This window comes from Acipenser ruthenus, unplaced genomic scaffold (assembly GCF_902713425.1).
Source record: "Acipenser ruthenus unplaced genomic scaffold, fAciRut3.2 maternal haplotype, whole genome shotgun sequence".
NCBI lineage: Eukaryota > Metazoa > Chordata > Actinopteri > Acipenseriformes > Acipenseridae > Acipenser > Acipenser ruthenus.
Window position 1 is genome coordinate 1 of NW_026708639.1, and position 17,090 is coordinate 17,090.

Below are 17,090 nucleotides of genomic sequence, written 5' to 3' on the forward strand. Positions count from 1 at the left end.
ATTAAATGCTCTACCCCATGTCTTTTGTATTTTTTTGAAAATGGATACATTTCGGTTTACTACTGGACTGACTTATCAGATGGTTAGAACAGTGTGCTAATGAAACAATATTGTGTAAGGATCAAGTGAAGAGATCCTTACCTTTCTGAGGTGGCTGGGGCAGAAGAGGCTGTGGTGGGTTCTGCAGCAGAGGGGCCAGGGAGGCAGCCGATAACTGAGCCTGTAATAGACAGGGGGGCGGAGCCTGGGCCTGGAGGCTGAAGGAAGGCGGTGGAGGAAGGGACTGCATCATAGCAGGGTTGGCCTTAAGCAGAGGTGGACCTTGTGGCTGGTTCTGTAAATAGAATACATTGTAACAACTGGAAAAACAACAACAAAAATAGCGATTATCTACGACACTACTAAAGATTAGAAAGAAGTTGACGACACCAGAAATTATACTTGCCATTTGTGGAGACATATGAGGCAGGGTCTGTATCCTCTGTGCATTCCATTTGAACGGCATATTTGGGTTATATGCAGCTTCTACCAGCACCCGGTCTCCTACTTGTGGTGTCTTGCCTTTAACGGCACTAGAAAAAAATAAGGGGTCAACACTTAGTTTTACCCCAAAGCAAAAAGAACCCTTTCCTAAAAATCTTCAATTTTTGATAATGCACATCTTCTGATCTTGTCATATTTTGCAAATAAGCTAGAAATTATACTTCTGCATCCAGTTAAAGAAAAACAAAGGTTTTTAAAAGATACCAAAATGTTATGCTCGCAGATTCACAGAGACAATGTATTACACTTTAATTTTACATTCTGGGATAAAGCCATGGTGAGCTGGGTTTACCCCTTTGTTTTCACATTGGGCCAAAATGGGTTAAACAAACCTTATCTGGAAGAAGACATCTTCATCTACAAATCCAAATGTGTCGTGCAGCTTGGTAACTACCCCAGTAAACACTCGCTGTTTCTGTGGCTGGGTTTGCTGCTGGCTTGACCTCGGTGCTGGGTAGGAGACAGTGATCTGTGCTGTTTGCTGGGGGTTAGTGAGGCTAAGGCTGGTAGGCAAGGCGACAGATGGCTGCAAAATTTTGAACTAGCCAGTTAGACATTTCTGAATACACAGTACATGCATTGAAAAAAGAGCAATCCTTGAACAAGATGTTTCATAACACTGTCGAATCAAAACACAGTCATTACATCATATCAGCCTTGCAAAACAAATGTTGACTAAGGGCTAGAAATCCCCACTAGTCCTGAACCTAGAACTACACTCAAATAACTATTTTTTATATGATCAGGACCCAGAAGTTTGAGCAATCAGGCTCCTGTTAACAGATGGTTTCTCCTCTATAGCTGGATGAATAACTCCTGATACACAAGTACGTGACTGATGGCCAATAGTCCTGACACCTGGTCATTTTAATAATATACCTAAGCAGAGGGAGCTCTTAAAGCCAGGAGTGACTGCAGGACAAGTGTAAGTTTCTGACCTTGGTATTAAACTAAACTATTGTATTTCAGGTTATACATTTCTAAAAAATCATTACACCAATAATGTATTAAAAAAAAGAGGAACTTGGGAGTGAAACATTACCTGAGAAAGCAAGGCTTGATGGGGCGGCTGTAACTAAATTAAAAATACAATCATCAGTTAGGCCATGTTCATGGTACATGTATAGTGTATAAGGGTTCTTCACAAATTCAAGACCATACAGCAAAATAACAAAGGATCACGAAATTTAAATGTTATATACAATATATTTTACATCATTTGAAGCGACCCTAAATAAGGGAATTTGAAGCTACTCAAAATAATTTACAATTCACATGAAGGCAAAATTATACAAACCAGGCCTTGAAGTGTTAGACATACCTGCTGTTGGACGCTGTACATGGTCTGCTGTGGCGGCGGCTGCTGTTGCTGCTGCTGTTGTTGCTGATACTGCTGCAATAAACAAATGATACATGGATTCAACTGTAAAACAGCAAGCATCAATAAAATGTTTGCATCTGTTAACTTTGCCCAATATATTTTTATAGTTGAATTATAATGCTATTTATGTCGTTTAATTAGGACGTCACTTTAAGAACATAAGAAAGTTTACAAACGAGAGGAGGCCATTCAGCCCATCTTGCTCGTATGGTTGTTAGTAGCTTATTGATCCCAGAATCTCATCAAGCAGCTTCTTGAAGGATCCCAGCGTGTTAGCTTCAACAACATTACTGGGGAGTTGGTTCCAGACCCTCAATTCTCTGTGTAAAAAAGAGCCTCCTATTTTCTGTTCTGAATGCCCTTTTATCTAATCTCCATTTGTGACCCCTGGTCCTTGTTTCTTTTTTCAGGTCAAAAAAGTCCCCTGGGTCGACATTGTCTATAACTTTTTGAATCAGATCACCGCGTAGTCTTCTTTATTCAAGACTGAATAGATTCAATTCTTTTAGCCTGTCTGCATACGACATGCCTTTTAAACCCAGGATAATTCTGGTTCCTCTTCTTTGCACTCTTTCTAGAGCAGCAATATCCTTTTTTTAATCGGGATGCAGTATTTTCAAATCATGATCGAAGACAGGTTGTGTAGCAGAGTACAGGGAGTACGTGACTGTGCTGTTACTTGCATAAATTGCGTAAACCACGTTGAACTCAAAGTAGGAGTCTCCTGTGGATACTCAGGCTGCTGTTGCAAAGAAATTTGCCATGTCAGCATCACAGGTGCCTCACCTTGTGATAAGATACGATTTCATTCTTTCATTTCATGTAGAAATAAAATAACAGCGATTAATTTTGTTTATGAATAAAAAAAACAAACTTTTGACTCGTATTTTAAATGATGTATTTAACATTTAATCATAATAGGACATGATTTCATTATTTTTCTTTTCATTAAGAATCAAAAAAGTGTGACTACGGTCATCTCAACTACCCTCTCGTTTAATTGGGACAGCTGCTTATCCGGGATATTTTTCCTTCTCCTGAGGCGTCCCAATAAAGCGGCACTGACTGTACACTTTAAAATTCTGCATATTTATCAATTAATATCATCAACCTTATCCACAGATTTTACTTTGCCCACATTGAATGAGGTGTTAACACTGTGATACACTGGGGGACTGGTGCACACTTGACATTTTTCCTCAACCATTCCTCATTTGGTTTGCATATGCTAGAAGAACAAGAAACAACTCCAGGATTGGTTGAGAAATGGGGTATGACCCTGTTGTCATGGTAGCTGCTCTACTCCAGAAGATGTTAGAAGTCAAATATTTTCAGACTTAGTTATCACTATAGAGAACCAACTTCTCTTACTTTCTTCTTGTAGTACTCGACTAAGAATTTGATCAACTCTGTCTTGTTTTCATTCTTACATTAGAAAGCATCTTTAAAGTTATTTAATACAATCTACAAAATGTATTAAACAATGAACAACACTTCAAAACAGTTACCCCAGTTCTGTGACTGCCATAGGGTAAGATATGAAGATCATATTTTGCTTGGAATGGCTCACCTGTTGCAGGGCTGCGGCAGCTGCAGCGGCAGCTTGCTGCTGCAGGGCAGCTGTTTGTTGGGACAGCTGGTAGTTTGCTGCAGCAGACTGGGAGTTGAGGCTGGCTGCTGCCATGGCAGACTGCTGGGAGTACATTGCTGGGGAGGCTCCAAGCAGAGAGGGCGGCTGAACCCCTAATGCTACCAGGAAACAACACCAGTTATAAAATCTACACAAAGATGATTACTTACTAGTGTAAATAGATCAAAGGCAGATACATACACTACAAGGGTTTGACAAACAGGAACACCTGCCACATTAGCCACCATAGGTTGCACCGATACAAAATGGAGAGCCTGCCTACAGTATTACTTAAATTGTTCTGGAGGGACATTCCTCAAGGGAAGCCTATCAGCTCTCACGCAATGGAAAACAGAGTCCCTGCTTTTGACATTTTCCTTTGAGAAGCATCAGTAATTTGTGCAGCTTTGAACACAGCATACCTTCAGTCAAACACCTATCTGCCCTCTACAATCAGCTCTCTTGCTCACTGTTACCAAAACTAATTTAAAAAAAAAAGGAGATGCAACATTCATTACTGAAATGCATTTAACAAAGATTTTCTGTGGTACTTATTTGGGGTGCAATGATATACTCATGTCACAATACAGCCCCTTTCACACTAGCATGATCTATCTGGGTCAGAACCTACCCGGGCAGGACACGGTGTCACACGGGTCGGGTATGTGATTCACGCTGCTTTTGAGAAAGCAGGGTTGACCTTGTTGACGGATGCAAGTAAACAATGCCCTGGAAGCAGCTGGACTGAACCGTCGGCCCAAATGCCGATTAGAGCAAATGTTTCTACATCCCTGCTGCAATCTGGCTCATGCTGTGTCTCAAGCAACCAAAATATGGCTAAACAGAAACATTCCTTGCGGAAGTGAAACTTTCACCACAGGTGTGGCTGTTTGTTATTAAGTCGGCTCATCAACGGCTATCAAGCATTTTGTCTCGTGTCTCGGTCAAGCCGGGTCAAAGCATGTCAACCCACATCCTGAGGTGGAACCAGATACGTGGTTTCACACCACGCAGGATTGTGACCCGGGTAGGAGTGCCAGTGTGAAAGGGGCTTACGATACACCTCATGACATGCAGGTTGTGATACGATATGTATCAGGATACATGCGATGGTCCTGATGAGCCACTTGTGTGATGCAGAATAACATCAAATGGTAATTTAATGACAGACTATTTTGTTAAAAGACAAACATTAAACAAGTTAGTAAGTTTATGTATTAATATATAAAAACACTCACTGTTCATTCAATAATCTCCTGGTGAACTACAATAAACTATGTTGTGCTTTTGGTCATTGAGCATGATACAAACTATCATGTAAAGAACACATCACTATTAAATTGATACATGGTGAATTGTTACACCTGACATATTTAACTTTTACAAGTAAAACTGACTCACTACTTCAGTTACAGGCAGAATCAGGTTAATGTTGCAATTACTTGCAGTAACATCATCAACCCAGCGTTACAGCTCAAGCAAAATTAATGTAAGTTACAATTTACAGTGAGCACCAACAGAAAGTTGGTTCTCAACATGGACGAATAGGGCAACAATCCTCTTAAATATGTAAAAGAAATATTTCTGGTTGAAAACTTTGTTTTTTTATATGTCATTTAAAAACAGAACAAAACAAAAAAACAGTAGTCTACTCACAGTGCAGGCTGTTCATGTCAAGAGACTGACCCTGCTGGGAGACTGCCGAGCCTGCAAACTGAGCAGCCCACGGCGGATTCTTCTGTCCCCCAAACTGAGCCATAATGGACAGGCCCCGGTTTGTCTAAATAACCCTTCAAGTTGTGCTAAAACCTGCTGAAATGTACAAGAACCACATAATGCCCAGTAAATCAGGGGTCAACGGAACAAGTCACACATTTTAATTTTTAACATAAAAAATAAAAGACATGCAATAAGTACAAATAATATACACAAGCCATGATGAACGCCCAAACACTAACGTGTGCTATATTTTAAATATTATTAATTTACATACAAGATATTTAAAACCATCACAAAAACACTATTTTTGACAGCCTACGCATTGTCGTCTGCGCTTGGTACACACTTTGCTCAACAACTAAAAGTTATACGGTGCAATACAAATATTAGTTTCGCAGAACTAAACGTTTTCGTCATAATATACACATTTCTGCCCTAAAATCTATTACAAACAATGTTTGTCTGTAAATCTTAGAAAATAAGACTTAATGGGTGTCCTGGGAGATGCTCAGCAAGCTCACCACGGCAATGATGTTTTGTTTCCCAGCGTATGCAAACAGAATGGTTTTTGGGCCTGTATGTGTCATACAAACTGCACTTGGATAACGATAGAAATGATCTACTCGCACATAAAATGCAAAATCATGCGTTTTTAAATATACAAATGAAGCAATCGCTTACAACAATTCTATTGCAACCTTTGTGTTTTTACTTTAATGTTATACATTTTAAAACTCTTTTGTTGCTTACCCCCGTCCTCTGTGTACATTCACGCTGCACCGGTTTAGGATCGATGCAGTTCTTTGCGGATACAAATCAACACAGCGCATGCGCACTAGTATACTGTTGCGCAGTCGCATTGGTCATCTCACTGCCCCTCAGTTCTAAAATAATACCATAATTTGAATTAAATTGTACGACTTGCAAGGTAACTCGAGAATTCTGCAAGGAGATAACTCTCCCTGCTTGAGGAGTGCAACGTCGTCACTGACTCGAGAAAGGGCGCCATTGGGTCAGAGTAGATGGTACAGAAGCACTGGGTAAGCGTTTTAGAGTGCAACAACCAGGATGAAGTTGTTGGTATTGGGCATTAGCAGTCCGTCGTACTACAATTACAGTGCCAGCTTCAACCGCTCCTACCCAAAAAAACTAAATGCAGGAATGGTTTGTCATTTACAGGCTATGCAAGGTAAATTGCCAGGGTGCAATTAACACTTTAGCCTCTGTGTGGCTCACAGTGATATACTCCATACTGTATAATTGTATAAGACTACAATTACAGTGCCAACTTCAACTGCTCCTACCGAAAAAACTAAACGCAGGACTTCGTTCACATTTCAAATCCACATTTGTTCAATGAAACAAGTTTCAGCACGTGGTGTTGCTGGGAAGGAGGGTCAGAAATGTATTTTATAATAGAAGCGCGGACTGGCAGCCAGTGTTCTATGAAGTAGAGTGTTGTTTAGTGAGCTTGTGTGTAATTATTATTATTATTATTATTATTATTATTATTATTATTATTATTATTATTATTTCTTTCTTTCTTTCTTTCTTTCTTTCTTCTTTCTTTCTTTCTTTCTTAGCAGACGCCCTTATCCAGGGCGACTTACATCGTAAACAAAAATACATTTAAAAAAATCCAAGTTGAATACAAGTGCACGTCTGGTGCTTTATTCTAATTTGCAAACCAGCTAGTTGAGCCTTGGAAGGAACCGCATTTGCTAGATCTGAGGGCTGCCTTTTCAAAGGTGGCAAATAGAATTAATAAACCGGCATTGTTCGATTCCCGAACGTCCATTCCATTTTAAAAGTCAATTACAGTATGCTTTCTATAGTTTATTTATTTATTTATTATTTAAGTTTGAAAAAAAAATGTCAAAACAAAAGTTTCATGAAATAAAAAAAATCATTAAATTATACGTACTTGTTTAAGTCTGAAAAACATTTGTCATAAGTATTTATTGTATAACGTGACATGCATTGCAAAACCTTCAAGAAAATGCAGGTGAGTATCTAGATATGTTAAGAGTTTAATGTTAATCAAAGGAACGTGTAAGGTTTATAAGAATGTGTTAATACTGTGATGGACTTATTTTTAATGGTAAGCCCTACCTTCAACACTACTTAAAACAAAATACACAGGTGCTGAGGGTGTGCAGCTGGTCTACCTCATTAGTGCTGATTGATTGATTGATTGATTGATGGAGACTATAAAGGAGGTTTATATAAAGGAGGTGTTGTGTTGGAGCTGAGCTGTGTGCTATCATTGTGTGCCACCCAGAGGCTAAAAGGTTAATTGTACCATGGCAATTTGTTCCTTATTTTGTTTAGCAAGGTACAAAGCGTATACCTTGTAAATGACAAACCATTCCTGCATTTATTTTTTTTGGGTAGGAGCCGTTGAAGCCGGCACTGTAATTGTAGTATTATATGCTGTACTGTGAATGTCCAATATCAAAGCAACTTCAGCTTGGTAGTGCACCATTTACATTTTTGTTTCTTCTTACGGGGAAAAAAAAAAACCAAAAAAACGTGGAAAATAAGGGTAACCAATGAGTTTTTATGAACCCGGCTCTTCAGCTGTTATATATCATAAATAAGTGTGTAACACTGGTACATTTTCACCATCACTTGACCCGTGATCTGCCAGCAGGTGCTTCACAATGAGTGTGTGTTGGACATGGAGAGAAGACCAATAAGTACATTTAGATCAGGATCTCGGTATACGAAGACTCTGTCTTTAATTTACCATAGGTAACTTATGTTTCAATGATCAATACATATAGATCTGGGGTCTCCAATCCTGGTCCTGGAGGGCTGGTGTCCCTCCTATTTTTGTTCCAGCTGTACCCTAATTACTTAATTGGACCAATTAAGCTTCTAATAAGCACTTGATTCATCCAATTAAGTAATTATGGTACAGTTGGAACAAAAACCAGGAAGGACACCGCCCCTCTAGGACCAGGATTGGAAACCCCCGATATAGATGATTTTAAAATATGTTTAGGGTTTTAAAAGCTAAAAAAGGGGCAACACTAAAGAAATAACATTTCAGTGCCCTGTTAAATCCCTGTCCTTATTTTTAGACTCTGCACAATGCAAATTAATTTAAGAAAACAGGTAATAGAGTACTGGCTCTAACAAGTATTTAGCAATTCCATTTTTACAATGTTGGGATATCACAGGGAAAAATTACCTACAAACATATAACTTAATCAGTTATCTGAAAAAGCACACAAGTCAACAATTTACTGATTCAATTGACAGACAGTCCATGGTTTGCAGCATAATACCAAGCTCTTGAAAGAATGGTTTAAGGTTAAGCAACAACAAGCAAGGTTCTGTAAGTTTTTAGATAATTGGTTGGCGTGGTTACAATCCATTTCCTGTTAGCCAAGGCAAGTATGCTCATAATATACGCATACAGATATTCCGTACCACAGCTGTAAAAAACAACACTGAAAAAGCAAAGCACCATGTCCTTTAGCTACTGTACAGTATGTATGTGTGTGTATATATATATATATATATATATATATATATATATATAATATATGTGTGTGTTTGTGGCATACTTATAGATATATGGCAAAGCATGCCCTTACCAAGTTTCATTGGAAAGCTGGATCAAGTGTGACAACGCAAATGCAGGAACGGATTACCCCTTTTTTGTTTAGTTTTAATGTGGGCATTTCATTTAGAAAGTACGCAAAAAACTGCAATTGTTTGAATGATTTATTGTGCACATATATATTACACACAATGTATGTTTTTTTTAATACACACAGTTAAGTTGGCATATATTTAATATGGTAAAACTTAAGAAACTAAGAGGTTGATTTGATCAACCTAATAACCGCTTGGGATAATGCGGCTTATCCTGGCTGGGTGCCAGTTGGTCAAATGAACCCTTAGTCAAGTAGACAGACTATTACAGACAATATAAATTTTTGATATAAATGTTTTGATATGTTCAATTATATTTTGACCTTTCTAAATACAAAATACATCTCTGACACCAGGCAACATATTTCTTTGAAGGCTCTGACTGGTAGAAATGCTGCCGTAAGGTTATATTTGTTTGAGTCAAGAAGGGCAAGTTGAGAACTGTTACAAATGCTTTTTTAAATTAACAGTAGAATGAAATACATTAAAACCAAGGTCTGGTGACAGAAAAAACAGCAAACAGGACACTCACAAATGCTATAGATAAGTTACACCTGTTCTTTAATAAAATAAAGGCCACACATTATACCTAGTATCTATATTGTCATCAGGTAAAAGGGAGATGTATTGCTCATGGGTGAAATATATTTCTACTGGTCCTTTAGTTTTTTTTCAAGATCTAAATACACTTGCAGGTTAATTTCATTCACCTCATCTTGCACCTGTACAAAAAAAAAAAAAAAAAATTGTTTAGTGGACTCCTGATTCTCTGTGTTCCCTTAACATAGCATCTCCCCACAACAGCTCAGGAGAACTGAAGGTCAGTGGGTGTCCTCCAAATCCACCAGTAAGACAATCGCCAATGCGACACTCTCTGTGGGATCCCCAGCCAAGATGGACAACTCAAAGTATTCTGTCTCTATACCTCAGAAACTTCAGTCACATTAACTTAATATGGCAAACATAGTAAGTCTGAAGTCAGTGTTATGGTCACTAATACATTTAGCACACAGTATTTCTATTTATTATTATTATTATTTATTTCTTAGCAGACGCCCTTATCCAGGGCGACTTACAATTGTTACAAGATATCACATTATACATTATTTCACATTATACAGATATCACATTATACATTATTTTTACATACAATTACCCATTTATACAGTTGGGTTTTTACTGGAGCAATCTAGGTAAAGTACCTTGCTCAAGGGTACAACAGCAGTGTCCCCCATCCTGGGATTGAACCCACAACCCTCCGGTCAAGAGTCCAAAGCCCTAACCACTACTCCACACTGCTGCCCTCTATAACCTTGCAAATATGACGTCACTACTTGAAAATGGTCTCAGATACGAGGCTTCGGCAGCTGAATATTTGTTTTACTAAATGAAAGTCTATAGTTTTTTAAAATACTGTATATATACAACCATTAACACAAAAGGTTTAAAACAAATATTTTCAGTGTAGATTTACAGCTTTAGTTCTGATAAAAGGGAGTTTAACCACCAGAATTTAAGTTTATTTAAGTTACATTTGACAGTTTTCACTTGCATGCACAGCTTTAAAAAAAAAAGTAAACCCCAGTAATGTTATTACTTCATGAAAATGTGTCATTTGCCACTTTGTTTATTGCGAAGAAACTACAATAGCAGGGGTAAAAAAAATAAAGAAAAAAAGCGATATCTGTACTGTTTCTGCTTGAAATACACACATGAAAAGTGTATCATTTTAAGTTTGAGATCCTCTACTTTATAGTTAATTCAGTGGCGCAAAGTAAAGCCTTCACAACCTATTCTGGAATATTACAGTTTTACATATTATTTTAGGATAAATAGTATTGGAAATTGCTTTAATTGTGTAAGATTTTGTGCAGCATGTGATTGGAACAGGAAAGTGAAAGTAGTTTTGAATTAATTTAACTTAAATATGTTAGTAATGTACTTTAGCTTAGGTATTGTATTAAGTTATATGATTGATTAACCTGTTACGTTTGACCTGTTGTCAAAGCAATAACATTTTTTTCTTTAATCTTCCAAAACACCAGATGTTTGTCTCCAGTTTATTGTAGAAAGTCTTGGGAAGTTGAGTGGGGCTGCTGTATGTTTTAAAATGAGAAACAGTTTGGTTGTATTATAGAAATACATGAAAAAAACTGCAGTGCAGTGTTGCAACATTTTGTTACTGTATGTAAAGTCTGATTGGATAGTCAGATTTTCATGACCATTTAAACAACCCCCCACCACTACACACATCTTAAGCACCCTGTGGCACCCCCAAGGTTTGGAAATTTTCTTATCTGGCCCGCCAGAGAATGTAATTGAGTATCACTGGTCTCGATAATGTATTGGTATTACCTAATTTTTGTGTCCAGTAGTTCTTTAATCGTTGCTAACTATTTCATCATCCTCTTCATCACCTCCGTAATGGTCTGAAACAAACACAAAACAAAACAAACACAAACACTAATACTATATATATATATATATATATATATATATATATATATATATATATATATATATATATATATATATATATATATATATATATATATAATTTTTGTTTGTTTTCTGTTTGTTTGTATATATATATACACTTAAATCGAAAGATTCCATGCATTCTAAATACTGTTGAGCTAGAGGGATATAATCCCTGATGGGGATTGGTTTGTGTTTCCTGATCCGTGATGTCACCGCAGCATCCACTCTGCCACAAAGTACAATAAGTTTTATAATTTTGAATTAAGTGCTTATTTGTTTCGTGGAGACAATGGCATTTAGTAAACCCTCCACGAGTAATAAGCGAAAGTATGAGGATGAAAACCGAGGCTTTAGCCAGAATGGGAGGAAGAGTTTGCTTTCGCAGAAAACAGAGGTAAACCTCGTCTCCTCTGCAAAAAATCGCTTACACATTACAAGGCGAGCAACCTGAAACGTCATTATGAAACAAACCACCAAAAAATTTCATTTGAATATCCTTCTGGATCAGACTTGAGGAGAAACGAGCTGGCCTCTTTAAAAGCATGTCTCAGCAGTCAGCAGATGCTCTTTTCAGCATTAAGTAAAGAAGCGGATGTAATGAATGAAGCCAGTTTTGTTGTGGCATCGAATATCGCTCGTGCCAAGTGTCCTTATTCAGATAGAGAATTTGTTAAAAAAGACCATTGCAAAAGTGGTGACAATTTTGAATCCAGATATCAAGAAACTTCAATGACTAGTAAGCCCGATTCCATCTTCAAGGCACACTACGGAGAGGTGCATCTTCGAGATCAGTGCTGATGTTGCAACGAAGATGCAAAATGGTTAAAAAACCAAGCTGGTGTTCAGCTTAGCACTTTACGAGTCTACAGACATCCAAGACAAACCACAACTAGCAATATTTGCTCGCTATGTTTCAGCCGATATGAATGTGAAAGAAGAAATGTTGGACTTTGGAAGAAACAACCCACGATGTTGGCATTAAGAACGCACTGGATAGCGCACTGGAGAATGCTGGTGTACCCCTGGACAAACTTGTCAGTGTTGCAACAGACAGAGCTCCGGCAATGTTGGGAATGCATCATACATTGTGAACCGCTCACGGGCAAATATTTCAAATATGAAAATGTCATGACGACGATCCTGCACATTGTCAATTTCATCGTGACGAACGGGAAGACTCACAAACAGTTCAAAAATGTCATCAAAGAGCTTGATCTTGAAGATAAATCCGACGACGTCTCCTTCTTCTGTGTTGTCACGAGTGACCCTAAAACCCATCTTCCCTTGCACAAGGTGCAAGCACCTTTTTTAAGTGAAAGGTGTATGCGGCAGAGATGGATGGCTCTTTGATAGAAACAGCTTCATTTATTTGAAGTTTTCCCACTGATGATGGGAATGTGATGAGCCCAGCTAACAAGATTTAAGTTTTTTGCACGTATCAGGCTTTTAAAGACCATCACCCACACCTGTGAGCAGTAACTGACCCAAGACTGTCACAGCTACTGAATGCAGACTGATCTTTAGGATACAAATTGAACATTTGTTAAACGGCAACAAATATTGTAATGACTGTAATGTATTTTAAAGAATATAAAGTCAGCAGAAATATTAAACAAATTGTTAAAAACACACTATTCAGAAAAAAATGTTATAATGTACTCTGTATTAGTCTATGAGAATATTGTAGGATCCTATATTCCTGTTTATTCTAGTATAACAGAAGACAAATGTTATTAGTGAATGTGTAATGTCAGGCCAACCTGCTGAAAGTTCCAAACCTCCCTTATCAGCCAAAAGCATATTTTTTAATCAGACACAGAGCCTTAAAACATTGTGATCCAGCGAGAACAGAATGGCACAGAACAGAACTCTGGAGCACAGTTAATATGCCAGGAACAATTGAACTAAAATAGGTTTGTGGTTCTACTATAGTAAGAAAAAATAAAAGTATTTAAATAAATAAGAAAACTGAGATTTTCAAAATAAGAAACCTAATATAATAACCTTAAGTAAATGCATGAAAATGCATGTATAGCAGTCCTAAGTTTTAATATTCAAGGTTACATTTGCTGCCAAGCAGGTGCCTAATTAAAAATTAACCTCTTGCCTTTTGTGTATAACAATGAAGTAAAATAAAATTGCAATTTATAAAAGAGACTGCTATATTGATCTGAATTAGAAATATATTCTATAAAATCATTTAAAGTTAAACTGTTATACAAATACAATAATTATTGTTGAAAGAACATACTACAGTTAAAAAAGAAGTTCAGTACTAACCGACACTGCCAGAATATTGTAATAATTGTACTGTGTTTAAAGAATATAAAACCAGCATAAACAATATTGCAGCAAATTATGAACAGGTTACAAGGATTTGAACTAAGAAAACTGAACAAGTGTTAATGTTAGAAAAAAAAGCTTTGTCTGTGTGCCGTTGTTATTAGCATGCATATAAACTCTTGGAAGCTGGTCAGACTTAAAAATAGGGCCTCCTCTATCTTTAAATTAATAAGCACTATCGTGCGAGGAAGCCTGTGTTAACCTGGCAGAAGCAGGCATCTGGTTTTTTTTAGCTTGAAAATTAAGTCATAGTTTTCGGGGAACTAAACACAGAGGCTAGGTATTGCAAATTAACAAAAAGAAAAAGTAACCCTTTCTAGACAACAATGTTTAAAACTAAAAAAGCTATATCTATTTGAGTTTTATTGTAACAAGTAAAAACTGAAGAAAGGAACCGAGTATCTACTTTGCTTGAGAGTGTATTCATAGTCAAGTTTCTTATTTAGAAAAGAAGTAAGCTTGAGTCTTTAAGCTAAACACAGGTATTCTATAATAATTCAAACAGACTATAAGTGTAAATGTTTTATTATAACAGAAGAACTGTTAAGTTTGAATATAAGACAATAAAGTGTAAACTGGACTTTAGTAACTTTATGTATACAGTACTGAAGAAAATATAATTAAATTGGTGACCTCGCCTTTACCTGCTTGTAGCAGAGCAGTGCTAGGCATAGTTAAAAATAGATTTTGACAGTTGAAGCAAGACTCGCTGGTCGTCAACAGTTTTGAATCCAAGGTCTTTCTATAATGAGCAAAATTAACTAACGAAATACCTTTTGGTACCGAATAAGAGTGTATTATGGTGTAATGTCCATTCTCTTCATTCTATTATAGAAATTAATGAAAACTTGGCAGCCAAAGCAAGCATTTCATTTAAATTAGAAAAGTTGTCTACAGTATCAGTTCTTGTCAGGAAGGTAGCGACACTAATGTTTGTGAGCCAATAATACAGAGGCTTTTGTATTACAAAAGAAAAAGCAACTGTTGGACAAAATTACATTTAAAACTAAAAAAAACATAGTGTTGCATTTATTTAAGTTTTACCTCAGTAATAAACAGAGGTATTTATTTACAGGGAAACTGTAGAGTTTAAAAGTGAAAGAATTAAAAGTCTGTCTCAGACGCACAGTAGAATTCTGTAAGGGCATTAGACCTTCAAAAGATAAGGCTTATTCTTTGGCACCTCAAGGCAGGGTTTTGCTGTTGGCTTTTAAAAGCGGGATTTGTCAACCCTGAATGATAACCAACAGAAGGTGCTTTAAGAAAGACAGGAGTATGTACCTCTTTATATTAAGAAAATAATGAGAGCTTAGTTATAAAAAATTAGGATGTAAGCTTTTTATTTTTTTCCGAAAAGATACTGTTTCGAGGCCCTCTTGAATCCGGCCAAAAAATGACTTCATGCGATGAATTTGGAAAGTAGAGTTTCATATTGACCCTTTGAGTAGTGAGTTCTAAAATGCACTGCTGGTCCTACGGGAGTGAGTTTTTTTTTCTGTCTTCTGCATGCGCTTGATATGAGTACAGCGTACAAACAAGCTGAAAGCTATATGCTTGTATGTATGTAATGAATACTGACGAAATACAGACAAATCATTTTGATCGTAAATAAATGGGGTGGAACAACCACAACGACACGTCCTAACAAAAAAAAGGATGAGAGAAAGAGAGCGACATGAATAAATCATATCCGGGTAAACAGGAGGTGGGGGCGGAGGGAGTGGGAGATTCTAATGCTTCAGTGTATGATACTCCTGAAGCGTGGAGCAACGCACAGAGCTTAGCTGTCACTTGATGTTGATGATAAATATTCTTTGCTTATGTCTTCACTGACACACTCGCTGACATCTGATTCAGTGGAAAAATTGTATGTATTTGAATTTAAATTGGAATCTGAATTCAGTATTATTACTAATACTTCTTTCTCACAGCGATTTTTGACGGTATACAAACACTGTTGACATTTTCGTGAATGGGTTTATTATATGCGCTTGGCCAATTGTGCGCCGCCCCCTGGGAGCTCCAGTCCACTGTCGGCAGTGGAATAGCCTGGACTCGAACCAGCAACCTCCAGGCTATAGGGCGCATCCTGCACTCCACGCGGAGCATCTTTACCGGATGCACCACTTGGGAGCCCCTAGGGTAAGTTAATTTCTGACCTTACTCAGACAGTCTTCAGTTTCCAGAACAAGCTGAAGCTTCTTCAGAGGGACTTAAAGTCGAGAGACTTCAACCACTTTCCTCGGCTCAACAATATGGAAAAAATATGCCCTGAAACCAAAGTAGAAGAGCAGAAACTTGAGGAATATAACAGCAAATTGCAAGGTCTGCTGGATGACTTTTGTTGCAGATTTGAAGACTTGCAGAAGTTGAAACCCTGCTTTGCCTTTCTAGTGAATCCATTCATGGTTGATGTGATCGACGACGGTTGTCTGATCCCCAAACCTTTGGTGACAAATAAATACATCTGCTGTGGAAATGGAACTACTGGAACTCCAGGAGGACGAGGGTCTAAAGATGGTGCGTAAATCAGAGTCTACAATCGAGTTGTGGAAACACTGTTCTGTCCTTACTGACCAGCACCTCACAGAACCCCTCCGTACCGCCCTGACAACATATCAGCCCGACTTCAAGCAGCTCACGTCCAGGATGGAGACCCACAAGGTGTCCAGCAGCAACTAGCAGTGTTACAGTGAGTAGTATGTTAATCTTTTTATAACATTGCAGTGTTTACACTAGACTGAAGAATGCATGTTTAAATGTTATATTGCAGGTCTAAAATTATTTTATTTATGTATCTTACGTCTCGTCATGAGCAGGTACTGTACTGCATTTGTCATCCACAAAGCTCTCAAAAGTATTTAATACACTTAGCAGTCATACAAAACAAAAAGCTTATTTTAAAAAAAAAAAAGCAATTATTTCAGGACAGTTATCGTATTTTGTTTCATAATAACTGAATATATTTTATATTAAAGTCGTAATTCATATAGTAAAAATGGAAACAATGGAAACACTGTAGTTTTTCTTTTTATATTAAAATTGAAAAATTACACAAAAACTGTTAGGCTCTCCAATGTTCTCCCTTGTTCTTGTGTGCTTTGCTGCCATCTAGTGTCAAGAGATACCACTACAGAGTAATGCAAAATTCCGTTGGAGAGAATTAAAAAAAATGTTTAAAACAATTGCTTGCAAACACATTTTACAGTATGTGTCGTGCGGCTCTCGCCAATATGAAGATTTTGGTTTGCGGCTTGTAGGGTCAGGAAGTTTGGCCATCCCTGGTATAATCACTCGTCAGTATAGAAGTCAATGGGAATAAAAATG

The 17,090-nt window shown here is 37.4% G+C and overlaps 1 protein-coding gene across 3 annotated transcripts; it reads right to left on the reverse strand.

Annotated features, from left to right (window-relative positions):
• Positions 1-105: 105 nt before the first annotated feature.
• On the reverse strand, positions 106-5,813 carry LOC131734980 (cell division cycle and apoptosis regulator protein 1-like). 3 transcript variants are annotated; one of them, XM_059021480.1, is made up of 8 exons: positions 5,795-5,813; positions 5,211-5,366; positions 3,495-3,673; positions 1,865-1,933; positions 1,586-1,618; positions 876-1,069; positions 446-572; positions 106-334 (listed from the first exon to the last, which is right to left on the reverse strand). In XM_059021480.1, exons 2-8 carry the CDS (start codon positions 5,311-5,313, stop codon positions 122-124), a joined length of 918 nt encoding a protein of 305 aa, XP_058877463.1. In that variant the 5' UTR covers positions 5,314-5,366; positions 5,795-5,813; the 3' UTR covers positions 106-121. The 3 variants fall into 3 exon arrangements, with proteins under 3 accessions (XP_058877463.1, XP_058877464.1, XP_058877462.1); XM_059021481.1 differs by lacking the exon at positions 5,795-5,813 and having other exon boundaries at positions 1,865-1,936; positions 3,495-3,667; XM_059021479.1 differs by lacking the exon at positions 5,795-5,813 and having other exon boundaries at positions 107-334; positions 1,865-1,936.
• Between the last annotated feature and the right edge of the window lie 11,277 nt (positions 5,814-17,090).

Coding starts and splice junctions, on each gene's coding strand:
- LOC131734980 (XM_059021479.1), bottom strand. CDS start 5,313: ATGGCTCAGTTTGGGGGACAGAAGAATCCGCCGTGGGCTGCTCAGTTT. Junction 1,937..3,494: donor CTGCCGCAGCCCTGCAACAG/GTGAGCCATTCC, acceptor TGTTTATTGCAG/CAGTATCAGCAACAACAGCA. Junction 573..875: donor GATGTCTTCTTCCAGATAAG/GTTTGTTTAACC, acceptor ATTTTTTTCTAG/TGCCGTTAAAGGCAAGACAC.